The sequence below is a fragment of the Schistocerca piceifrons genome, chromosome 3, assembly GCF_021461385.2.
Source record: "Schistocerca piceifrons isolate TAMUIC-IGC-003096 chromosome 3, iqSchPice1.1, whole genome shotgun sequence".
Lineage (NCBI taxonomy): Eukaryota > Metazoa > Arthropoda > Insecta > Orthoptera > Acrididae > Schistocerca > Schistocerca piceifrons.
The window spans coordinates 378,839,272-378,867,200 of record NC_060140.1 but is presented as its reverse complement, the minus strand read 5'-3'; the positions used below and the strand labels follow the sequence as shown (position 1 = coordinate 378,867,200).

Below are 27,929 nucleotides of genomic sequence, written 5' to 3'. Positions count from 1 at the left end.
ACTACTATGAGTACTTAAGTAACTTTAGACGCTAGGCTACCCTAAACAACCTTTTCTTTCCCACACAAGATTTAGGAGGCCTCTTGGACCCAGAATGTGTTCAAATGTGTGTGAAATCTTATGGGACTTAACTGCTAAGATCATCAGTCCCTAAGCTTATACACTACTTAACCTAAATTATCCTAAGGACAAACACACACACCCATGCCCGAGGGAGGACTCGAACCTCCGCCGGGACCAGCCACACAGTCCATGACTGCAGCGCCCTAGACCGCTCGGCTAGTTACGCGCGGCTTGGTCCCAGAACCTAGAAGCTAGTTTAATGGACTCCTTTTGATTTTACCACCTGTGTGACAGATGAGGTACTTAAGATCCAGTCTCTCTTTCAGACTCGACTTCGGATAAGATGACAGCTCGGTTTCGGAAACGAGGAAAGCTGACGCTCTCTGAATCTTCTTCCCTCCGTTCCTACCGTGATATCAAGCCTCCTCTCCTCCACGGCATGTCACAGCTGTTTGCCTTCGGTACGCAAGAGTTGACCTGCATGCTCACTTCTGGCTGTCTATGAGAAGATTGAAGGCATTTCATTCCAGAAGCCAAATTTCATTACACACCGTGTTGTGGATACGAGATAGGAGAACGCTGAAGCTACAGTCTGCCTCTGCCATCAACGACAATGGTCACTGTACCTAAGGCTCCGCAATAACAGCAGGCTTACTCTTTTTCTTTTCTCTGCCTCATGATGACAGGGTGTTGTGTGATGTCCTTAGGTTAGTTAGGTTTAAGTAGATCTCAGTTCTAGGGGACTGATGACCATAGATGTTAAGTCCGATAGTGCTCAGAGCCATTTGAACCATTTTTTTTACTCTTTTTCCAAGAATGTATACAATCCGTATATGGACCGTGTCCTGTCAGAAAGTAGACAAGACCAGAGTTTGGTTAAACGTGTACCATTTGCAGTCTCTCCCTGACATTTGGGAAAACGCAATCTGTCCACCTTCCAGTTGCAGTAAAGTCCCTTACCGCCTTCCACAAATCCACAATATGCTCTCTGATTAAGAAACGATTATATCCATCAGCCCCAAGTATTTCATTTATTTTATGTGGCCCGTATTTTTTCATACCGTAGATGATAGCTATTTGCTGGCACGCATATCAAGAATCAGGAACCAAATGTGTTCAAATGTGTGTGAAATCTTATGGGACTTAACTGCTAAGGTCATCAATTCCTAAACTTACACACTACTTAACCTAAATTATCCTAAGGACAAACACACACACCCATGCCCGAGGGAGGACTCGAAACTCCGCCGGGACCAGCCGCACAGTCCATGACTGTAGCGACATGTTGTTGGGCCCATCTGTTACGCGCTGCATGGTGTCGTGGTTGCAAAGATGGACCTCGCCATGGTCGTCGGGAATGAAGTTGCGTATCATGCAGCCAATTGCGCACAGTTTGAGTCGTAACACGACGCCCTGTGGCTGCACAAAAAGCATTATTCAACATGGTGGCGTTGCTGTCAGGGTTCCTCCGAGCCATAATCCGTAGGTATCGGTCATCCACTGCAGTAGTAGCCGTTGGGCGGCATGAGCGAGGCATGTCATCGACAATTCCTGTCTCTCTGTATCTCCCGCATGTCCGAGCATCATCGCTTTGGTTCACTCCGAGACGCCTGGACACTTCCCTTGTTGAGAGCCCTTCCTGGAACAATGCAACAGTGCGGACGCGATCGAACCGCGGTATTGGCCGTCTAGGCATGGTTGAACTACAGTCAACACTGACTCTGTACCTCCTTCCTGGTGGAATGACTGGAACTGATCGGCAGTCGAACTCCCTCCGTCTAACAGGCTCTTCTCATGCCTGATTGTGTACATCTTTGGGCGGGTTTAGCGACATTTCTTAACAGTCAAAGGGACTGTTTCTGTTATACAATATCCACAGTCAACGTCTATCTTCAGGAGTTCTGAGAACTGTGGTGATGCAAAACTTTTTTGATGTGTGTATATCAAATAGAAGTTCATTCCGTCACTATTTATTGTAGCGTCTCTATTACATCTTGCCACGTATAACAACTAAAGGGGTGCTGCTATGAAAAGTAATGGCACCCCAGACCATAACTCCTGGTTGTCGGACAGTATGGTGGGTGACAGTTTGGTATCCCAGCGTTATCTGGAGTATCTCCAGGCACGTCTTCGGCCTGGAATCTCATTGACTGGATATAATTGTCTTCAGTGATGAGTCCTGCTTCGAACTCAATGCCGAGGACCAGCGAAGACGTGTCCGGAGACGACCCAGGCAGCAGTGGAAGGACCAGGAGTGATGTGTCGGGAGTGCCATTTCTTTTCGTAGCAAGACCTGTTTGTGTCCCAGGACACCTTACAGTACAGCGGTACGTCGACGATATGCTACGCCTCGTTTTGTTGCCCTTCATGACAAGCCGTCCTGGGCTTACATTTCAGCAAGATAATGCACGCCCGCACACGACGAAAGTTTCTATTGCTTGTCTTCGTCCTCTCAAACCCTACCTTGGCTAGCAAGGTTGCCTGATTTCCCCAAAATGAAAACGTTGGAGCATTCTGGGCAGGACCCTCTAACTGTCCCCCGATTTTGATGATCTAACGCGGCAGTTAGATAGAATTTGGCACTATATCCCTCAGCGAGACATCCAACAAATCTGTCGATCAATGCCGAGCGGTATAAATGCTTACGTAAGGGCCAGAGGTGGACCAACGCGTTACCGACTTTCTCAGTTGTGAAGCTCTCTCTCTTGAATAAAGTTTTTATAAAACCGAAATCATTGGTTTGTCTGTACATGCACATAACATCAATCAGTTTTTGTCCATTCGGATACTTACTTTTTATTTTTTTTATTTCATTTATTTATTCATCTATTTATTTTTGCCTTAGAGTGTACTTGATTGGCATAATCGTCTTTTTTGCAAAAATAACGAGCAGTAAAGCTTTAAAGGGGAAACGGCACACAACACACTAAGCTTTCAAGAGTTTCTCGTGCCCAACTGTGACATGTGACGAGTGTATTCCGTTTCAGCGGTTCACTTTCCCACTTGCATAGGACTTACGCTCATCATTGCGCACTTAAAAGGGAAAGAAATTTTTTATCTTCCATCTTCACGCTCAGCATGAATCCACACAACTCTACACGTTGTTGTTTATCATTGTCTTGATGTGCTTGCAGCACCTGAATCACGTATCGTTTGAAAGCAAACGTCGCTCTAAGTCACGCCAGACTAACACATGACGAATGGCACTCTCCTGGCACGACAAGTAGATTTATGTGGAATACGTTTCTGAAATAAACCGCTTTGGGCTGTATATGAACTTTTACAGGAAGACGGCCGGTTTCTTGATTTCAGATCACATCTTCAGGTGTACATAGGTCAACAAAAAATTTAAATCCTGAAATGGGACGGAGGGGGACTCAAACCTCTCAAAATCAAATACTGTTACCCGTAACAAGTAGGGCATCAATGTTTAAATGGACCAGTCGACAGTGACGCCCTGCTTTTTGAGGGTAATAGTATTTTATTTTGAGAAGTTTGAGTCCCCCTCCTGCTCATATCAGGGCTGAAATGTTTTACTGAGCTATGTCCACCTGAAGATGTGATTTGAAATCACAAAACCGGCCGTATTCTTGTAAAAGTTCGTATATAACTGAAAGCGGTTTATTTCAAAAACATGGATTACTTCATCTGCGGTTGCCCTCAACAGAAAACTGTTGAAGTGGAATACGTGCAAATATCTGTCGAACGCCGTCGAGCACATGGGAGCGACGTGTAGATTTCTCCTTACATAAACAAGCAGTTTCTGCTGGTGTCATCGTCGATAGCTTTGCGCAGTACGTGGTGCAGTGTCGTACTCTCAGAGAAATTCAAGCCACATAATTCTAACTAATCTGCACCTGTTAAAACGGAGAACGCAAAACACCTTCTCTTATTGTGTTATCGCCATCTCACTCGATATCAGTTAATGAGCGATTGAACTGGCTGCACCAGGCAGACCCTTACAGACAACGACATAACCAGCAATTTAAAATTGGCGCCAAGGTGAACTTTTAATTCCGGTATATGTTAAAATTTATCCCAAATTTGTAGCTGTAGTCACGCTGAAGACTAATCGAGTGAAATCAGTTTAATCTCTTTGAAACACCGCATCTACAACGTGAATCATATACATGCTCTGAGGGATGGTAGTATTAGTGGTTCTGATAAAAAAGAGAACTTCATATGGATATACGCCCTATTCCGACGGTTTCCGAGATAGAACACATTTAATTTACATTGTTCTTTATCTTCTGTATTATTCAAACATTTTCGTTGTTCCTGAATGAAATTTTCACTCTGCAGCGGATTGTGCGCTGATATGAAACTTCCTGGCAGGTTAAAACTGTGTACCGGACCGAGACTCGAACTCGGGGCCCTTGCTTTTCGCGGGCAAATGCTCCATCGACTTTGTATAAAATTTTGTTCTTTATTGTTCGTTGCTTTTCACCAGGGTGGACGCCACCTGACAACCGTTCAGGTTCGTCGTTGATCCTTTCTCGAGCTAAGCTACCGTGCTGGCAACTCAGCTACCTAAGCACGATTCACGACCCGTCCTCACAGGGTAGGTTCCGAGTTCGCGTCTCGGTCCAGCACACCTTTAACCTGCCAGGCAGTTTCATATCAGCTCCCATTCCGCTGCAGAGTGAAAATTTCACTCTGGAAACATCCCCCAGGCTGTGGCTAAGCCATGTCTACGCAATACCGTTACTTCCGTCCGCCTGCTTAGCTGGGTGGTAACATGCTCGCCTCCCACGCAGGCGGGCCCGGGTTCGATTCCCGGCCGGGTTGGAGATTTTCTCCGCTGGGGGACTGGGTGTTGTGTTGTCTTCATTATCATTTCACCCTCATCCCCGACGCGCAAGTCGCCCTATATGGCGTCGACTGAAATACGACCTGCATTTCGCGGCCGAACCTCCCCGGTTGGGGCCTCCCGGCCAACGATGCCATACGCTCATTCATTCATCACCGTTTCTTCCAGGAGCGCTAGTTCTGGAAGGTTCACAGGAGAGCTTCTGTGAAATTTGGAAGGTAGGAGACGAGGTACTGGCTGAATTAAAGCTGTGATGAGGTACAGCGAGTCGTGCTGAGGTTGAGTCGCACGCCGGCACGGTAGGTCAGCATGTTATGTCAGAGGGTTAGCTGCCTTCTGTAATAAAGCAATCAACGATGAACTTAAGCGGATATATATATATATATATATATATATATATATATATATATATATATATATATCGATTTAATTATTAGTTTTGACCTCATCCCCTGCTCAAAAGAAGTGTATATCATTAACAGTATATCACGAGCATAGTTTGGACAAGAAGAGAATAGAAGATTTCGAAATGTTGTGTTACAGAAGAATGCTGAAGATTAGATGGGTAGATCACATAACTAATGAGGATGCATTGAATAGAATTGGGGAGAAGAGGAATTTGTGGCACAACTTGACAAGAAGAAGGGACCGGTTGGTAGGACATGTTCTGAGGCATCAAGGGATCACAAATTTAGCATTGGAGGGCAGCGTGGAGGGTAAAAATCGTAGAGGGAGACCAAGAGATGAATACACTAAGCAGATTCAGAAGGATGTAGGTTGCAGTAGGTATTGGGAGATGAAGAAGCTTGCACAGGATAGAGTAGCATGGAGAGCCGCATCAAACCAGTTTCAGGACTGAAGACCACAACAACAACAACAACATATCAGGAGCGATTACTATACGTGCTTTGTGATTTGATAGTTCGTGTGGGGGGTGCTAGTAACGAATGTAAGGCTTTCTACCTGTTCCTCTGATCCCAATATAGACTGCCGGAAGAGCAAAATTACAATATGCTTTTAGTAGATGTAGCGAGACGTCAGTTTAAGATTGTTTCTGAAGACATTACGCCTCATGTGTGCAGAATCGTTCTAACAAATTGCGTTTCATAAAGTGTCCCTCAGTGCCGGATGCAGAAGCATATTTACAAACTTCATGTCTTGAGTGGTTCATTGCCACTATGCTTCCCAAGCTTAGCCGCAGTTCTTCGTCTCTGGACAACGGAGACCATTTGCCACCGGAGTGGTAGAAGTGTAAGACGTAACATTAAAAAATATACTGCCTTCTCGATCCCGGCGGAGTCCCTGCCGTGTTTTCCATTACCGGCAAACGTCTCTCCAGGCGCGGGTGTCCTCCTCGTTCCGGCGAGAAGAAAGTGCCCATTGAGCGTTTTTCCATTTGCTGGAGAGCCCAGCCGTGACTGGAAGGCGCGCCGCTGCGTCCTCCATTCCGGCTGCCGATGGCGGCGTCGCAGACTTCCAGTTGTCGTCAGTATTGATGGGGCGGCACGGCGCGGCGCCCGTCCACCCCAGAAGCTCTCCCCTCCTACTCGCCTCCCCCTTCTCACCCTCCCTTGCTAATTCCGCCGCTGCGGCGCTGGCGGACGACGACAGCGTCACCCCAGTCCGATTCCCTTTTGAAATATAAGAAATAAAAGTTTACGAGACGAAAAGGAAAGGCAGCCTCTTCCGACGTTAAAAGAGGGAGCCTCCGAAGGGAGACTGAGAAGAATAAAAAAAAAGAGGCGAAAAAGAAAAGAAAAATGTAGAAAGAGAGGGGAAAAAAAGACGAGAGAGAGCGGCAGGAATAGAAGTGAAGTGAAGTGAAGTGAGGCAGCGACGCACTTTGTAAGAAGAGAAAACGCGGCGCGGCTGCCAGCTTCCCGCCTGCGCTCTTACTACTCCCCCCCCCCCTCCCAACCCCCATCCCCACCCCCTCACCCACCCCTTAATATTCTGCCCGTTCCTGGAAATGTAAAACTTTATCTGTGTGTGCGGCGCGGACTTTTGTTCATTAGAAGCACCTCGGCTCTCATTAGCGATCGCGCCGCCCTTTCCTGGGGAGTCCACGCCCGCTAAATAATTCGCCCTCGCGCCGCCCCAGTAGGCTGTCGCGCTTCCGGACTCGAAGCGGCCCCATCTGCTTCGCGCACCCCCTGTCGCGCTCAACATCTTCCCTGTTGACTACACTCGGCTGTTTTTTGGTGTGGCGTAAACACCAGCGTCTACGAGCGTCACTCCAAAAGAAATGCACACTATTTTTTTAAAAATCCATCTTTTATTCTACACGTTTGAAAGTTTTACAGTGTGTAGATACATCCTTTAGGAACAATATTTTCATTTCTCCACATAATTTCCATCCCCCTCAACTGTCTTACGCCATCTTGGAACCAGCGCCTGTATACCTGCACGGTAAAATCCTGGACCAACCTGTTGGATCCACTGTTTGGCAGCGTGCACAAGGGAGTCATCATCTTCAAATCTTATTCCACGAAGAGAGTCTTTCAGTTTCCCAAAGAGATGAAAGTCACATGGAGCGAGGTCAGGACTGCAAGGCGGGTGTTTCCCTGTTGTCCATCCGAGTTTTGTGATCGCTTCCATGGTTTTTTGACTGACGTGTGGCCGTGCATTGTCGTGCAACAGCAAAACATCCTGCTTTTGCCGATGTCGTCGAACACGACTCAGTCGAGCTTGAAGTTTCTTCAGTGTCGTCACATATGCATCAGAATTTATGGAGGTTCCAAAAAAATGGTTCAAATGGCTCTGAGCACTATGGGACTTAACATCTATGGTCATCAATCCCCTAGAACTTAGAACTACTTAAACCTAACTAACCTAAGGACATCACACAACACCCAGTCATCACGAGGCAGAGAAAATCCCTGACCCCGCCGGGAACCGAACCCGGGATCCCGGGCGCGGGAAGCGAGAACGCTACCGCTGCGGACTATGGAGGTTCCACTAGGCATGATGTCCACAAGTAAGAGTCCTTCGGAATCGAAAAACACCGTATTCATAACTTTATCAGCAGAAGGTGTGGTTTTGAATTTTTTTTTCTTGGGTGAAAATTTGCATGATGCCACTGCATTGATTGCCTCTTCGTCTCTGGTGAAAAATGATGGATTCACGTTTCATCACCTGTCACAATTCTTCCTAGAAATTCATCTTCACCATTCTCGTACTGTTCCAAAAGTTCGCTGCGTACCGTTTTTCTTTTTTCTTTCTGAGCCACTGTCAACGTCCTGGGAACCCACCTGGCACAAACCTTTTTTAACGCCAACACTTTCAGTATTCTGCAAACACTTCCTTCCCCTATCCCAACGTAGCGTGACAATTCGTTCACTGTGATGCGTCTGTCAGCAGTCACCAATTAACTCTCTGTACATTGTGTGGAGTGTGTCCAGTACGTGGCCTGCCGCTGCGAGGACAATCCTCAACATTGCCGTGCCCGCTTTCATCACGTAACCTGCTTGCCCACCGACTAACAGTACCGTGATCGACAGCAGCATCTCCATGCGCCTTTTTCAACCTCTTGTGGATGTTTCCCACTGTCTCGTTTTCACAGTACTGGAATTCTATGACAGCACGTTGCTTCTGACGAACGTCAAGTGTAGCAGCCACCTTGAAGACATGCTGTGACGGCGCCACTCACGGCAACAGGTTGAACTAAACTTGAAGACAAGCGGGAAGGATGTATCTACACACTGTAAAACTTTCACACATGCATCATGAAAACTGTATTTTTACAAAAATAGTGTGCATTTCTTTTGGAGTGACCCTCGTACGTGTACAGGGTGAACCATCCATAACATTTACCCCAGTCGTTAGCCGTTCAAGACATCGACAAGCTGTTTTCGGCGAATCGTCAGGGCCGTGCCGAAGGCACAGCGATACTGGCCCTCGCCAAGGGCACAACCACAGAAAGGGAGCAAAAACTGACCAAAAAAATAATAAAACGTTGGCCAAATACTAGTAGGACTCGCGCACTGAGGGTTCCGTACAAACGTAATTGTGTATACATATTCTGGGAATCGAGAATTTCGGCGATTTTTGTCTGTTGTCGATATCGATACTGCTAAGATTCTGGTCCCGGGAATTCCAAGACTGTATCAAAATCTCTCCGTATTTCCTCGGAACAGCCCGGACATACGAAAAGAAGCGAGCAGGAGTCTTCAGTTTGTATAAGTAGAAAGAGAAGATTAAAAAAAAATTATTTACTTACTAAAACATGACAACAACTTACATTTTATACGAGTATTTGCATGCAGTAATGTCCGTCTATTACGCTGCTTGCGAATGCTGAGTGCATTGTATGTTCAAATGGCATAAATATATTTTAACAAGTTTCAGAGTTTTTACTTTACTTGTACTGAGAAACCTTACATTCTGCCGAGTTTCATGATTTTAGGTCAACGGGAAGTACGCAACAGGTTTAGATGAGTGACTTTGCAAGTATCGAAATATGTGTCATAAGTTACTGAATCTTTTGACTTCACTAACTTAGAAGCTCAATTTTTTTTACACCGTGAAGGGACAATATCCCCTAGTAGGTGACAAATTTGAACCTGATACGCCAATCTGTTCCAAAGAAAAAGCTGTTTTGAAAGAGGGACAAATAGACAGATGGGTAGAAAATGACAAAAAATAGTTTTTTCGTGTGACATGATTACAAATTAACAATTTTCGAATTTTTTTCGTTTACCTGTACTGTGAAACCTTGCTTCCTAACGAATTTGTTAATCTACTTAGCTGAAAATCCCCTATAGGTTTTGATGAGTGAGTTTGAGAGTTTCAAAATACGTGACATAAATGGATGAATCTTAAGACCACACTGACTTAGGAGCTTGAAATTTTTACACTGCCAAGGGAACATAGACCTTAATGTGTGACATAAATTTGAAATTGGAATGCCTAACCGTTACAGAGAAGAAAGATCATAATAGACGGACAGACAAACAGACGGACAGATAAAAAATTACAAAAAAGTGATTTTTTTCGTGTGATATAATTACAAATTAACAGTTTTCGGATTTTTTCCTTTACTTTTACTGTGAAACATTGCTTCTTGCCAAATTCCGTGATTCTACGTCGAAGGGAAGCAAATTATAGATTTTGATGAGTAAGTTTTCGTGTATTAAAATATGTGACATAAATGGCCATATCTTATCATTGGATTAGCTTACAACTTAAAATTTTTACAGCTCCAAGGGACCATAGTCCTTAATAGCTGACATAAATTTGAAATTGATACGTGTACCCGTTGCTGAGATAAAAGGTTCATAACAATACGAGAGACAGACGGACAACTAAGCGATCCTGTTAGGGTTCCATTCTTATAGATTGAGGCATGAAACCCTAACAATGAAGAAAGACGGTTTATAATTGTACTGGTAGAGGTACGTGAATTGTACTATCCCTAGAGTTCATATCTTCTGCCAAGGAGTAGAAGACTTTCCCTCAGACCGTTACTGTAAACGGGCGCTATCGTCACTGTGTCACTTTTCGGGGTCCACGACAAATACAGGCCCCGTAAAGAACTTCTGACGTCACAGTAGTCGCCTTACTCTCCATACATCGCGAACGCTCGGCTCCGTGCAGGGCCCATAGGAAATCTATATGTCGATGAAAAGGAACCCACTAAAATCTTAACTTCGTTGTATATTCTGGAGAGCTTGCATGCTTTTAAACGTGCAGTTAAAAATTATTAAACTTGTCTGAAACACAGTGCTGGAAAAAAAATTGTACAACATTTTAGAGGTTTCCAATTCACTCAGGATTTATTGTTGCGACAGTGCGTATGGAGTACATGAAATGATTACATTTAGAGATCAATAGCACAATAGAGTCCGCAGCTCGTGGTCTTGTGGTAACATTCTCGCTTCCAGTGCACAGGGTCCCGGGCTCGATTCCCAGCAGGGTCAGGGATTTTTCCTGCCTCGAGATGACTGGGTGTTGATGTGTCGTCTTCATCATCATCATCATCATCATTCATCCCCATTACGGTCGGAGGAAGGCAATGGCAAACCACCACAACTAGGCCCTTGCCTAGTTCTGCAGTGTGGGTGTCCAGCAACGTCCCCAACAGAGTATGGGACCACATCATCATCATCAGCACAACAGAACCAGGTATCGACAGATGCTGAAACATCCATTTCAGTGCGTGGTGTAGCCTCCACAAGTGGTAATGCAGACGCTGACTCTGGCATCCAGCCGATTCTACAGAGGGCGAAAACTGTGCTGAGATACATAAGGCATTGCCTGATCGATCTGTTCACACAGTTCTGTAAAAGTTGTTGGTTGACGATTCAGACGAGTCACTTCTCGACCCATCGTAACCCATACATGCTCGATAGAAGACAAGTCATGATATCTACATCTACATCTAAATGATTACTCTGCAATTCACATTTAAGTGCTTGGCAGAGGGTTCATCGAACCACAATCATTCTATCTCTCTACCATTCCACTCCCGAACAGCGCGCGGGAAAAACGAGCACCTAAACCTTTCTGTTCGAGCTCTGATTTCTCTTATTTTATTTTGATGATCATTCCTACCTATGTAGGTTGGGCTCAACAAAATATTTTCGCATTCGGAAGAGAAAGTTGGTGACTGAAATATCGTAAATAGATCACGCCGCGACGAAAAACGTCTTTGCTTTAATGACTTCCATCCCAACTCGCGTATCATATCTGCCACACTCTCTCCCCTATTACGTGATAATACAAAACGAGCTGCCCTTTTTTGCACCCTTTCGATGTCCTCTGTCAATCCCACCTGGTAAGGATCCCACACCGTGCAGCAATATTCTAACAGAGGACGAACGAGTGTAGTGTAAGCTGTCTCTTTAGTGGACTTGTTGCATCTTCTAAGTGTCCTGCCAATGAAACGCAACCTTTGGCCCGCCTTCCCCACAATATGATCTATGTGGTCTTTCCAACTGAAGTTGTTCGTAATTTTAACACCCAGGTACTTAGTTGAATTGACAGCCTTGAGAATTGTACTATTTATCGAGTAATCGAATTCCAGCGGATTTCTTTTGGAACTCATGTGGATCACCTCACACTTTTCGTTATTTAGCGTCAACTGCCACCTGCCACACCATACAGCGATCTTTTCTAATTCGCTTTGCAACTGATACTGGTCTTCGGATGACGGTAAATTACAGCATCATCTGTGAACAACCTAAGAGAACTGCTCAGATTGTCACCCAGGTCATTTATATAGATCAGGAACAGCAGAGGTCCCAGGACGCTTCCCTGGAGAACAACTGATATCACTTCAGTTTTACTCGATGATTTGCCGTCTATTACTACGAACTGCGACCTTCCTGACAGGAAACCACGAATCCAGTCGCACAACTGAGACGATACCCCATAGGCCCGCAGCTTGATTAGATGTCGCTTGTGAGGAACGGTGTCAAAAGCTTTCCGGAAATCTAGAAATACGGAATCAACTTGAGATCCCCTGTGATAGCGGACATTACTTCGTGCACAAGAACGTTGTTTTCTGAAACCATGCTGATTACGTATCAATAGATCGTTCCCTTCGAGGTGATTCATAATGTTTGAATACAGTATATGCTCCAAAACCCTACTGCAAACCGACGTCAATGATATAGGTCTGTAGTTCGATGGACTACTCCTACTACCCTTCTTAAACACTGGTGCGACCTGTAGGTACAGATCTATCGGTGAGCGAGCGGTTGTATATGATTGCTAAGTAGGGAGCTATTGTATCAGCGTAATCTGAAAGGAACCTAATCTGGACCTGAAGACTTGCCCGTATCAAGCGATTTGAGTTGCTTCGCAACCCCTAAGGTATCTACTTCTAAGAAACTCATGCTAGCAGCTGTTCGTGTTTCAAATGCTGGAATATTCCATTCGTCTTCCCTGGTGAAGGAATTTCGGAAAACTGTGTTCAATAACTCCGCTTTAGCGGCACAGTCGTCGGTAACAGTACCATCGGCACTGCGGAGCGAAGGTGTTGACTGCGTCTTGCCGCTTGAGTACTTTACATACGACCAGAATTTCTTCGGATTTTCTTCCAAATTTCGAGACAATGCTTCGCTGTGGAACCTATTAAAGGCATCTCGCATTGAAGTCCGTGCCAAATTTCGGGCGTCTTTAAATTTTAGCCAATCTTCGGGATTTCGCGTTCTTCTGAACTTCGCATGCTTTTTCCGTTGCCTCTGCAACAGCGTTCGGACCTGTTTTGTGTACCATGGGGGATCAGTTCCACCTCTTACCAATTTATGAGGTATGAATCTCTCAATTGCTGTTGCTACTATATCTTTGAATTTGAGCCACATCTCGTCTACATTTGCATAGTCAGTTCGGAAGGAATGGAGATTGTCTCTTAGGAAGGCTTCTAGTGACACTTCATCCACTTTTTTAAATAAAATTATTTTGCGTTTGTTTCTGGTGGATTTGGAAGAAACGGTATTGAGCCTAGCTACAACGACCTTGTGATCACTAATCCCTGTATCAGTCATAATGCTCTCTATTAGCTCTAGATTGTTTGTGGCTAAGAGGTCAAGTGTGTTTTCGCAACCATTTACAATTCGCGTGGGTTCGTGGACTAACTGGTCAGGGAAGTTGCTGCACCACTTGCAGACCGCGTTGAGTTCCATAGGCAATGTGTGGCCGAGCATTGCCGGCCGATGTGGCCGAGCGGTTCTAGAAGCTACAGTCTGGAACCGGGCGACCGCTACGGTCGCAGGTTCGAAGCCTGCCGCGGGCAAGGATGTATGTGCTGTCCTTAGGTTAGTTAGGTTTAAGTAGTTCTAAGTTCTAGGGGACTGATAACCTCAGATGTTAAGTCCCATAGTGCTCAGAGCCATAGTGCTCAGAGCCATTTGGCCGAGCATTATCCTGTTGGAACAACACATCACTTTCTTGTTGCAGTAACAGCAAAAGAACGAGCATTACAACATTCTGCACGTTCCGAGCGCTGATTAGCGTCCCCTCCAGAAACACCAAAGGTGTATGAGATTTATCACCCCGCATACCATAAGGTCTGTGGTTGGGCCAGTGCGTCTTTGATGAATGCGATCTACGTTACAGCGTTGACCAGGTCGACGTCGTACGCGCAAACGACCGTCACTTGTGTGCTGGCAGAATCTGCTTTGATAGCTGAAGACCACGTCGTGCCATTCCATCTCCCAAGTCAGCCTTTGACGGTATCAGTCAAGCCGTGCGCGTCGATGCTTGGCGTGAGTGGAAGACGGGCTAGAAATGTCCCACTGCTAACAAGCGGTTCGCAACAGTTCGTGTTGACACGTCTGGGCTCAGAAGACCTCTTACTGTGCTGTGGTAGCTGTATGCCCTTACAATAAGACGGTCCTGGCGGACGTCTGCGCTGCTTGGGCTTCCAGAACCTCGTCTATGGATGAGAGAATGTTAAGTTGACCGCTGATACCAGCATCGCTGCACGAATGAAGCAGCACGTCCATCTTGTGTGGGAATTCTCCGAAAGGACCGTTCCGCCACTCGGAAGGCCGCAGTCGACCCTTTTCAAATTAACTCATTTGGCTGTAAGAAGCTCTAGTGGATCTCCATTGCACAGTTGCCTGCTTGCTTCACACCTTTACACCACAATGCGCCTTCTAGCTGTGAGCATTCCCTATTAAGAGGTAGACACAGATGGCGTTCTGGTAGCGATGTCACTACACTATTTACTTGTGTAAGACGTTGAAACGATTATCAGTACATTTACTATCCCCCAGCTGGCAAATGCCGTCATCGGATCAAAACAGACGCCTTCTTTCGAGGTGTACTAACTTTTTTTCCGACACTATAGTTGAAATGATCCCTTAGAAAAATTATGAATGACTGTGTTGGTAAACTTCTACGTTATTTGATTTTCAAACAGCTGAGCAAAACTCAACGTACTCAAATACTTTTCTCTTTACTTATTCTGATCATCACTAAACTGACATACAATATTTTTAGGACAATGCAATCTGACTTTCAATAATCCCTATAAAAAAATGCCCTGATTAACAATAACCTATACCTTTCAAGAATCACTTACCTCAGAAAAATCTTCGTTAGTCTAACTACTGCAATACAGCGAGCGCCACTACTGCCAGTTAAATAAAAGATTCTAACTACTGGAGGCACTAACTGACTGATAGGCATAGTTAGCAAATGAAAGATTTTGATAGAGAACAAACAATGTATTTACCTTAATAATGTTCAAAAGTCATCATATATATATCAATTCATGATATCCAGTCTTACAAATTTCCTTTTTCTGGCGGATACACGTCCAGATCGTCCGCTTGTAGTAACCTCTCAAAACTCTGGCATCTCTCTCTCCACAGCCACCACTGCTGGCGGCTCACCTCCAACTGCTCAACGCTACGTGCTGTTCACATCCAACTGCCCAACACTACACAAGCGAATATTCCAACAATGAGTCCATCCAGGCACAGACTGATTTTCATACAAAGCGCTACGTGGCGTTACCACCATTAAAACCTAATCAGCCTACTTACATAGTATCACGCTCCCCGCCAGAGACGGCCGTTAGCACTCATAAGATCTGTACTGTCACGTGCTGTGAGGCACCGTATTCTTCTACAGTGCCATTTCGCCTCAGAAGCATCGTATAGAGACAATACAGAAATGACTACTACCGAAAAGACATGTGCCGCTAACATGGTTTATGTAGCAACACTGCTCCTGGTTCACGCAACTGCTGTCCACAAGGGTCGCTCAAGTGCCAAGTGGGCTACTTTATTAAAAGTCGGCAAGTACAAGTAGTATATGTAAAACTATGGATAGTTGTACATAAATTCATGAACCAACAAACAATTTCGTAACGCAAACTGATTTTGGAAACGAATAAGAAAGTGACTTATTAGCTCACACTAACCAAATGGCGCGCTACTAATAACAGGTAGGCATAGTCTGTACAACTGAACATCGATCGTTGTCGAAACTTACTCGGAAGACCGTATGAAAATTACAATAGTGTATTACTGACGAACTTCTGTTTGAACACTATGCAATGAGGGTTTGGCCCCTGTTTGTAATCACAGGACTTAGATTTGGGATGACTAATTACTGATAATGCTTCTGAAAGTTATTTGAATAATGACGTGGTTCGACAGAACTGAACCAACAAGAACTATTAGGAATACTGAGCACATCAATGCAATGCGCTGTGGTAGAATATTAATGCACACCACAGAAAATCTGCCGCAGCAATTCTGCATTCAGCAATAGAGGCCAAAACACCTGAAACTTTGTGTGTAGAGAATAGTGAATTTATCAATGTAAATCTGGGAAAATTATATAAAACCCAAATTACTTCAACATTTGCAATAATTTCTGTATGTGACTATAAGGTCACTTCACACAAAAGCTGTACCAGAAACACACTTAAATATACAATAAACAACTTAAAACAGTAGAAATAAGTAACCACAAATGCAGTTAAAAGAGTTATATTGACTTCAAATTAATTAAGCACAGAATATGAGCCATTTGACTTCCAAGATACACGTGAGGCGTAAGTCGAGAATTGAAGTAATTACACAGATTAAAGTGTTTGGACACGACTTCCAGTAAAACACAAAATGATCTAATTTATGGGAAAGAATGACGAAATTTAATGCATAGTGCTTCAGACTGAATGACCCGAGTACAATCCTGTGATCGGCTTCAAGAAAGAAAAGGACTATGTACTTCTGTTACACCTTGCGTTAGACTGATTTTAGAATCACACGAAGGAATGCGCACTAGAAACCACCATAAGCAGTTTCTGGAATATTCTACTTTTTTCCTGAGACATGAGGTAACGTTTTCGGCAGCGTTTGTAAATATTGCGAGTTCTTTGCATTTAAGTGACGTATAACATATTAATTCTTTTTGGAAGATATTGTAAATTCTTCAGTTACAGAGTTTTACGCTCAGTAAAACACTGCATATTTTTTAAACTAGTTAGATAACGTATGGACTGTTAACTCGTACTCCGTCGGTCCTGCACCATCTTGTACTATGGACCGAAATATCCTTTACCATGGAACATGTCATGTATACAAATGGATTGAGTTTCTTTAACGTCATAATAATTTTCCTTTCCTTGAAAATAGAAATAGCTTCTGCTTCAAATTGTTTTCAATTTTCAACCAGTTTTTCATAATACTTCTTCTAAATTCGATTTCACTTATTGATTATTAGTATGTAGTAGAGTATTTTAATGTAACGCAAAGAGTATTAAATATACTATTGACAAGATTTTTTCGATTTCAAGATTTTTAAATTTGAATAGAATATTTGCTCCTAGGTACATGACCATATTGTACCTTGGAAAAATTTTTCACGTTTGCAAAAACCTTAACTTTTGTAATTTCAGAGAAAGACTGCAGCAAACGTACGAGGGTGTGTCGGAAAGAGGCCTTCGAATTTTTTATGTGAAAACTCTTCAAATTTTGAAATAAAACAAACGAAATTAACATTCTACATCCTCATTCTTCAAGTCTACATATTTATTTCTCAACATAGCCACCGTAACAACGACACATTTCTCACAACGAGAGACAGGCTTAGCCGGCCGGGGTGGCCGAGCGGTTCTAGGCGCTACAGTCTGGAATCGCGCGACCGCTACGGTCGCAGGTTCGAATCCTGCCTCGGGCATGGATGTGTGTGATGTCCTTAGGTTAGTTAGGTTTAAGTAGTTCTAAGTTCTAGGGGACTGATGACCTCAGAAGTTAAGTCCCATAGTGCTCAGAGCCATTTGAACCAGAGACAGGCTTATTGATACCACCAGTGATTTGTTGTCGGAGGCAAACACATCTCTGCTTGCGTCGCTCAGTTACTATCAAAGTGAAGCCCTCGAAGCCGTTCTTTATGTTTTGGAAGCGGATGAAAATTGGATGGGGCCAAGTCAGTAGTGTATGGAGGGTAATCGATGACGGTGAAATCAAGGCGTCGGATTGTTGCAGGTGTCTCAGCACTAGTGTGTGATCTGGCATTATCGAGCTGCAAGAGAGGACGCTTCGCGTGTAGACAAAGTTTTCGAATTAGAAACGTTGTTTTCTCACTCAACGACATGGTTACTCTCCACTGCTGTTAGAGCTTGTCTTTTCCCAAAGTCTCTTGCTAGTCTATTGAAAATTAACCTCTCGCAGCACAGCCTTGGGAAACGCTATAATTTAAAGCACTCTAGCGGCAGAGCGCTGCAAATATGTAGAGAAAAAGAATGAAGATGTAAAACATTAATAAAGTTTGTTTTGTTTAAAAAGCTTTAACAGCTTTCACATTAAAAATTCTGAGGCATTACTTTTCGGCATGCCTTCCTAAATTGAACGACACTATTTCAAAATGGAAAATGAAACCTATTAAATTTCTATTATAGGGCTGGCTAGAGGCGAAAGTGTGAGAAGACTTTAAAATAATCTTTTCGCTTCTTTTAGTACCGTTATTGTTAACAATCACGATTAATTAAATGTCTAACTAACTGCGTGATCAAACCCAAAAGGACCGCGCGACGCTGACCGACCGCCGTGTCATCCTCTGCCAATGGCGTCATCCAATGCGGTACGCTGGGTCATGGTGTCAGCGTACCACTCTCTCGGCCTTTCTGCCGACTTTCCGGACCTTGGAGCCGCTGCTTGTCACTCAAGTAGCTCCTCAGATGGCATCACGAAGCTGAGTGGACAAAGTCCAATCCTCCCATCAAGGAAAAATTCCTGGCCGTAACGGAACTGAACCCAGGTCGTTTGTACGGCAGTCAAACGCGCTGATCACTCCGCTGAAGAGATGAGCATTTTACCATTAATGATGTTATTTACACTGAGGTGACTTAAGTCATGGGATCGCTCCTAACATCGTGTCGGACTTCCTATTGCTCGGCGCAGCGTAGCAACTCGACGTGGCACGGACGCGACAAGTCGTTGGGAAGCCCTGCAAAAATACTGAGCCTTGCTACCTATATAGCCGTCCATAATTGCGGAAGTGTTGCCGGTGTAGGATTTTGGGCACGAGCTGACCTCTCGATTACCTCTGGTATATGTTCGGAGGGATTCACGTCGGGCGATCATTCGCTCTAACTGTACAGAATGTTCTTAAAATCAATCGCGTTGGCGCCTTGTCATCCATAAAAATTCCATCGGTGTTTGGGAACATGAAGTCCATGAATGGCTGCAAATGGGCTCCAAGTAGCGGACCTTAAACATTTCCAATCATTGATAGGTTCCGTTGTACTAGAGAAACCAGGCCATTCCATGTAAACACAGCCCACACCATTATGGAGCCAAAACCGAACGTAAACATTTCCAGTCATTCATCCGTTCAGTTGTACTAGAGGATCCAGTCCATTCCGTATAAATACAGGCCACAGCATTATGGAGCCACTACCAGCTTTCACAGTGCCTTGTTGACAACTTGGGCCCATGGCTTCGTGGGGTCTACGCCACACCCGAACCTTACCATCAGTTCTTACCAACTGAAAGTGGGACTCATCTGACCAATCCACGGCTTTACAGTAGTCTAGAATCCAACCGATACGGTTACAGTCCAGGAGAGGCACTGCGGGCGATGTCGTGCTGTTAGTAAAGGCACTCGCTTCGGTCGTCTGCTGCCATATCCCATTAACACTACATTTCGCCACCCTGTCCTAACTGTTACATTCGTCGTACGTCCCACAGTGATTTCAGCTTGTCTGTTAGCACTGTCATTTATCCGCAAACGCCGCTGCTCTCAGTCGTTAAGTGAAGGCGGTCGACCACTCCGTTGTCCATGGTGAGAGGTAACGCCTGAGATTTGGTATTCTCGGCACGTTGTTGACTTTCTCGATCTCGGAATATCGAATATCCTAACTATTTTCGAAATGCAAAGTTCCAAGCATCTAGCTCCACCTAATATTCAGCGTTCAATGCCTGTCAGTTCACGTCGTGCGGCCATAATCACGCCTGTCATCTTTTCAAATGTATCACCCGAGTACAGATAACAGCTCCGCCAACGCACTGCTCTCTTATATCTGGTGTACGTGATACTACCGTCATCCGTGTATGTGCATATCACCATCGCATAACTTCTGTCACTTCAATGTAAGTTGTACGAGGTCCATGACTAAGGAATTTATTGCTAGCGCACTCGAGCAGATGTAATTTCGATGGATTGCTCACGCGCTGCCTGCGATATGTAAGCTATAAGAGATTCTCAGACCAGAGAGCAGTGTTGGCTGCAGTAAGAGCAGTGTCGGTAGCAGTAAGCAGTAGCTCGCAGTCGGGCGGTTGGGCCGGTCTTGCCTGAGCGATGTAGCATAAGGTAAAAGCAGCCGCGCGCATATCTAATCTTTTAGAATTAAATTTGTACCGTTCTTAATCAAGTCCCATGTAAATGTTTTTAAAAAATCTTTTAATAATAATCTTTCTTATAAAATTAACTTTTGACAATCATTCATCTGAATTTAAAGAATTTACTAATTTCTGCAATCCATGGTCATCCCGATTATCGTAAAGAAAAATCAGTTGTTTCTTTTTATACATGAGAAATCTAGCGGCCAGCATTACACTGGGCTGTGCCAGAAAAATTTCTTATAGGAGCAGATATATACGCGTTATCCGGCGACTTCTTTGAGGTAAGAATTTTCAGTTTATTCAGAATGATCTTTCAGGACCATGACGCAGCACTGCTTACGTCCAAATTTACCAGTTTAGATTCACAGTCAGTTAATTATTGAAAGATTATACATGAGTCACATTTTTTATTGGGAGGTTAGTCACGTTTTATTGCAAGGTTACGGAATAGTATTCTGTTGGGAGGTTACAAAGTATGCTGTGGTGTAAAAAAAAAAAAGAATACCGTATAATTCTGATCTGAGTTAAAGTAGGACTGAAGACCCTAATCGCCGGCCGCTGCGGCTGAGTGGTTCTAGGCGCTTGAGTCCGAATCCTGTTTCGGGCATGGATGTGTGTGATGTCCTTAGGTTAGTTAGTTTTAAGTAGTTCTAAGACTAGGGGACTGATGACCTCAGATGTTAAGTCCCATAGTGCTTAGAGCCATTTGTACAATTTCAAGGCCCTAATCTGATCTTACCAATAAATATCTAAACAAAATAAATAAATATTTTATGGCATTGAATAAAATGAAATAAATAAATTAAATTAGTTTATGTAACTTGCTCTGTTCAAAAAGAAAACGGTGGAAGAAGAAACTTAATCCGCGTAATACTCGATTACTTTCACTGTCAAAGGACATCCTGCAAAAAACTGAATTTCTTTAACCGTGTCGTAATGTCCAGCACAGTTCGCGATAGGGCTGACGATGTTGAGTTAAGAAAGAAAATACGACGAAGTGTGCCCAACACTTTGGTAACAGCCCACTGTATTGGCTGCGTGATTCTCACTTCCGGGAGGCAATGTTAATACGGCAACTCCGGGTCGGGACGGGACAGCCGGGCCGCTCCATAAATTTGCAAGGAAAAAAAGTTTGGCGAAGGGAAGGAGTGGGGAAGGGAGGGGAGGGGAGGAAAGGGAAGACGCTCCCCCTCAGGGCCGCCTGCTTTTAATTAAGACTTGCCAAGAGTTGCGCGGGGAGCAAATATTCATCAGCAGCAGGGCCGAGATGTCCGCACCCGGCCGGGCTTCTCCGCATTTCCGCCTTATTTACGACTCTCATCGACATTGCCGCCCACACGTCGCCTCCGCCACAGGCGTATATCCTTACCCGTACTCTTCGTTTCCCCAGACCCTCTCAAGATTTGTCGTGGCTTCTTTTTTTTCCCTTGCATGAGTCATAGCGCAAAATACACGATGCTATAAAGGTAATTTGACTTTTTTCTATTATTTTGCAGGTCGTTGGTTGAAAACGATGAGCAGCGTGGCAGACGCGTAGACGGTGGCTGAAGAACTAACAGAGAGCTGTAAATGGCAAATTGTACACCAGAAACGGAGGAAAACCTTCCGGGACTGCTTACACCGGATGCGAGGCCTGTACGGAGCAACAGGTTGACCACTAATTCCAGACATCAACAAACCGAAAACAGTGAGACGTTCTTAAAGAAAGGAAAGAAGGAAAATTAGGGTTTAACGTACCGTCGATAACTACCTCATTAGCGACACAGCACAGGCTCGCACTGTTTCAAGGATGGGGACGGAAATCGGCCGTGCCCTTGCAAAGGAAGTATCCCGGCATTTGCCAAGAGCGATTTAGGGGATCACGGAGAACCTAAATCAGGATGGTCGGACACGGATTTGAACCGTAATCCTCCCAAATGCGAGATCTAACCTCTGCGCGACCTAGCTCGGTAAATGTTTGTATTACTGGGTTTCATGCGTGGCTCTCATAAATATTAGAGGCTTGAATCGTCCGATTTCACATGGTGGTATGGATACCGCAGAAGACGCTGAGACCGCATGTGTATTTTAAAGCATATACACACGCACGTATTCCCAACGTTTTTACATATTACGCACGGAAAAGTGAGAGGGGATTTCACAAAAAACAGTATTATAAACGTATGACAGCCTACGACAGGCGAAGCACAGTGGGAAACCTTTCGTATATTTATTGACGTAAAAACAGAACTCATGGTGCTGCACGGACTTCAAGTCTGTCGAAATGAATGTCTCACGAAAAAATTCGAAATGTGTCTGCATTCCCAATAAAATAAGCTAGAACTACTAACTGAAAAACTGAAAGTAAATCTATGCCACTTTTCCGAAACCTTGCAAACATTTTAAACACACAAAATAAAAATTATGGATGTGTTCCTGCTGACACACAGATGCAATTAACGTGAACCATATATTTGGAAAATAGAGGAACGTCTCTTCACTAGCCTCTGAATTCGATACTTCGTGAGATTGTTTTTCTGTCACTTTGCCAAAGCCTTGCGTAACTACTGACGCAATTGTTGAAAACTCAGTGTTAGCTATTTCGAATTTGTATTCGTGGAAACATACGTATAACCATCAAAAATAAAATGATTGCATGTCTTAGCCACTCGACGCCGTATGCGAATACTTGTAGTCCTGAGCTCGAAATGTTTCGTCCGAAGAAATAAAAATAACGATTTGTGACTGAACGCAGTTTGTTTTTTTTTACTTTACGAAAGTAATACAGTCACGGAAGCATCACTGGCAGCAATGGATAAAATTATTTGTTTTCGTTTCGATAATAGGAATTGGAAGCTCTGAGACAAAGAAGTTCATATACAAAACATCGTATAAACTACCAAATATTCAACGTTCAGAGAAGAAAGGGTACGTATACGCATTGAACCTTGGTATTAACTAATTATTGATAGATTTTTATTGTGTTGCAATACGAAATGTTTTAAGTTGCCAAGTCCCACTTGCAGATAGAGTTTCATCTAATAGTTCGACGAAAATCGTCATCTGATACGCTTCAACGGCTGTTTCTCGGCATTCAAGAACTTTGTTTTTGCCGTGGGATTGATCATGGTTCTATCGTTCCTCTGGACACTTGCCTCGAAAACAACCTCAGCTTGAAGCAACTAAAGACACAGCATTACCAAACATTTTGTATGAAATATAATATCAAGCAGGTGTGTGATAGCGAAATGCTTCTTGGAACATCTGCGGACTTATATACTCACCTGGTTGAGAAAGTTTGTGTGCTGAGAGGCGTAGGAATGATATCTTGAAATAGATAGACTATTCCTACTTCGTTGACTAGCAGGGTAGCTAAATATTATACTTGGACAAGAGACTTTTGAAGAAGTAGACGATTTTCGGTACCTCCGAAGGAGAAAGGATAAAGAAAGAAAATGCGAGAAATACGAATGCGTACTAGGCGAAGAAAGGTGTGGGAAGTAAGGTCCCGGAACCTTATATTCTTCGAGATAATGCGGCGGACTCTCTTCGTGAACGTTGTACGAAATGCTTTCCTCCGCCAAGAGAATTGGTTCACGCTGTTATGAAGAACTTGCTGAACCGCGAAGAGGCTTGGATTCCTGACCAGGATGACGATGTCCCTCATTATATCTAGTCTGGTAACTTCTTGTTCTATTTTGTTCCTTAAAAAACTCTTCATTTTCGTCTACTTGTTCTATATGTACAAAGTTTAATAAACTATAAATAAATTCCCTGCTTCAAACTCTGTTGCTCCTTTTTTTATGGTATCATCTCCACGGGTTCCTTAAATTATGGTAAACATGTAAACAACAACAATAAGCAGAAACCGGAAAAGAAATTAACAGTACCGGTTACAAGTTTATTTTCTGGGGCCATCCACCAAGGCCATTAAGTGGCACTTTAGGCACTCGCACTGGTCTGACCTTACGAAAACTAGCCAAGCCAGTGCTAACACGAAAGATTGCGCGTATGTGACAGATGCAAACAGGCCATGTTTTGTGTTTAAGGGGCGTCGTCTCCATATGATGATTTTATTATGCTGTTGACAGAACCAGTAATAATCTTACCATATAAGAGTTCTCTTTTATTACCATTATTGGCTTGTGGTATGTTACCCCATTACTGCAGACCTTCACAAGGTACACCTTTCCTAGGCGTAATTTTATGCGTTTGACTCCTCATTTCATGAGACGATTATTTACCCATAGTTCGGTTGTCTGAGATGACTTTCAATACAGGCGAAACACGTCGCTAATGATGAACTAATAAATCCACTTTTATTGCAATCACGACTGAATTCTTTCTCTTCCAGACAAATCTTATCTCAAACTGCTCTCATCGTAAAAACGACGACGTATTTCTCAAATCATGACCTGTACAGCATCACGAATGTCACAAATCAACTAAAATAGTAACCACTCAAAACATGCAGCAAAAATTGCGAACTACCGAAATCAACAATGCCACCCTCGCATCAGTTCTATTGTGTTGTACGTGACGTCATTGGCTGAGAAACTAAGAACTGAACCACAAGCTGATGGCAAGCCCTCGCGCCTGATCTTGTGTACACCTACACTGACAAGATGAAACGCTATTAACAACTTACATAGTAAGTAAAATTATTATTAAATACATATTTTTCTGCAAGGAAATTGACATCAATATAACTGCACTGCACCCACGTCCTTGGTCAAACTTCCGATTTTATCAACTCTATGTTTCTGTTACAAATGCAATGGCACTATAGGAAAAGTGCTTATATAGAATAAAGAAAGGGAAGTTAATTTAAAGCCAGATAGAATTCAAGCGTTATGGCCAAATTATCAAAAAAAGTGAAGGAAGCGTATTTGCGGTCGTCTCAGTGGTCAAATGTCAATTGTCACAAAGCGTTTACTATCCCTCGGGTGGCTCGCAATTGTAGAGAGCAGACGTTTTTGCCTAAATGAGGCCTTCGATACTGCCTGTAAGAATTGCTCGAGTTTCGTCGGTGGTGGGAAACAGCGTCCTGTGGCATCTCGGTGTTTACGTCGTGAGCGGTAAACTTGTAAGGATTCCTTAGATTGCTTTTGGTTTTTCTCTCTTTTTTTTTTTAAGTTCGTGGTTAGTTCCTATGGGACCAAACTGCTGAGGTCATCGGTCCCTAGGCTTACACACTAGTTAATCTAACTTAAACAAACTTACGCTAAGGACAACACACGCACACACATGCCCGAGGGACGACTCTAACCTCGGCCGGGGGCAGCCGCGTGAGCCGTGGCAAGGCGCCCTAGACCGCCCGCATTGCATTTGTTCTCTTGGAGTATAAGGTGTGTGTCTCGCTGGCTACGGCGAGACATTCCCTGTATCGACCCCATGAGTGAACGGACTGAACTATGCATAGGAATGACTGCGCAACATGCGCTGCTATTTCTGGTAATCACTGCGGAGGATATTGCCACATTTCTTGTTTTGCCTATACTTCTTCTTTGACCTAATCTTCACGGGTTTCCCGCGTTGGCAATGGAACAGGTATATGAAAATTAGTCCCGCTGATTTCCACACTGAAGAACAGGGTATTTGAAAACTGGTTGTTTGCCTACAGAACCAGTAATAATAATACCTGTTATTGCACATAAAAAATAATTACGATGCTTGTAAGGTGAATGGAACCGAATTTAGTGTGGACTTGAACGCTCACCTACTTTGAGTCTGGTGGACCGCCACGAATCTGGTTACGAGAGGTACTCCGCTAACTGTTTAGCCAGTGAAGCAACGTGATCACACCTACATCCGTAAATATTCAGGGTGACAAATCATAGTGATGTCTATAATTACTCTTACATAGCACTTGAAAGCCGTATCGTATCTGCTCTTTCTGTTATTGAGCTATAGAGGAACAGTTTGTGGCAAAGTGGAGCGAAGGTCAGCAAATATTTGACATGCATTTGACTGAAAACATAGATATTTTCGAACGACAAAATGAACTAGGCAGACTACTTAGTTACTAGTTTGATTAAGGATATACGAAAGAAAGAAAAGTAATGAGAAATAGTAAACGAAGTATAAATATTAGTTAAGTAATAAAATTTAAAAATGGGAATCAGAAGAAAGGAAAAAATATAGTCAGTTAAGTTGGTGAGTTAAAGTCAGCTCAATCCCAGCAACACTTGGATTAGCAACAATCTGCAGTAGACCATAAGCGAACACTAACACACCAATAAGCAAGCAATTAATCACTAAATATTTTACAGGACAACGTTTACTTACGGATGTAATGAAATAAGATGTCACACTTTATAGACAGCTCGTCATACATTTGAGCACACTTTTTGGTTTATGTCGCTATGTGCTATAAATGTTTCAGTACGTAAATTTAGTGAATTATAGAATAATTAAACATTTGAACGTATGGCTAGCAAACTCTTCATAATTAGGATTACGCTCAAAGTAAACATTACTGCGGCTCCTGTAAGCGCATTTAATTGTCATGATTAGATTTCATTAAGAGAGTGATAAATTACGACTTCAAAAAGAGTTAAGTGTTGCAACTACACTACAAAACTTAGTTGTTGTCTTTTTGGCAACCTTTGAAGAGACCGGAATGATGGAGGGATAAGCATCACATGCATTTTGTCAGTGACAGTTCACACCGTTTACAGAAAGGATTCAACCAAAACTGGGACAACTCATCAGAATAACCATGTTAGTATGCCTGAGAACGTGCTGTAGCAACAATAAAATGAGGTATATTCTGTGCGGTACAGTGAAGGCAGTAAAATTTATAATGGTGTTGTTGAAGGATTTGTCTATGTACCCTCGAGAGAGTTGGCACAACAGTTAAGACAAAGGGCACGCAGTCGGGTGGACGGCGCTTCAAATCTCTGTCCAGCCGTTCAAACCAAGGTTTTGCGCGGTTTCCCTAAATCGCTTGAGCCAAATATCGACATAGCTATTTGAAATTCGCTTTATTTGTAAAACCGCTGAAATCCGGGATAGTTTATGCATTGAATCCATTGTCGATCCTTTCTCTTTTCTCTCCTCGAGTCTTGTAAATGGTACACCTAGAGTGCCCCTTGTGATTTGCAAAATTGAGGTGCACTAAGACGACAACGATCGGCATTAGCTATTTAACTTATTCCACTAAAACTTATCTTCGATCTAATACTGAATACCTTTTTTGGCTGAATGCAAATTTACTACACTTTCATGAATTCATAAAGTTTGCTTTTTCTTCTTGGTATAACTGCACACGATTCTTTCGAAGAAAGAATAATCTGAGGGCGGAACAGGGGTGCACGATTCTAAGTAGTGTCGGTCGAGAGATCGGAGACAGAAGAAATTTCATGCTGCCCTCACGTCGTTGATGGCAGTTCTTACCACACTCGAGGCCTGATTTGATTTCACACACACACACACACACACACATATATATATATATATATATATATATATATATATATATATATATATATATATATATATATATATATATATAGTCAGGAGAGATTAAGGTAGCTTTACTAAATGGAATTCAAGGTAAAATTCGCAAGCATAGCGAAAAGCACAATTGCAGATTTAGGCTCGTGATTGTTAGTCCGAGTTTGCAATAATCCCATGTTTTACTTGTCGGTTAAAGAAGCATCATTATCCTCCAAATAATAATAATTATTCGCCACATCTAATTAATAAATATGCTGTGCTTATTAAATGTTAATGTAACTTTGAAACTGAAATAATTTGTTAATCTG

At 43.3% G+C, this 27,929-nt stretch overlaps 1 protein-coding gene across 1 annotated transcript in view; it reads left to right on the top strand.

The window, feature by feature from the left end:
• Positions 1 to 22,910, top strand: part of LOC124789676 — a 138,898-nt gene extending 115,988 nt beyond the window's left edge. The window contains exon 5 of the mRNA XM_047257111.1: positions 21,678 to 22,910. Within this exon, the coding sequence (XP_047113067.1) occupies positions 21,678 to 21,689 (12 nt within the window). The 3' untranslated portion in view covers positions 21,690 to 22,910. The remainder of the gene's footprint in view (positions 1 to 21,677) is intronic.
• The last annotated feature ends 5,019 nt before the right edge of the window (positions 22,911 to 27,929 follow it).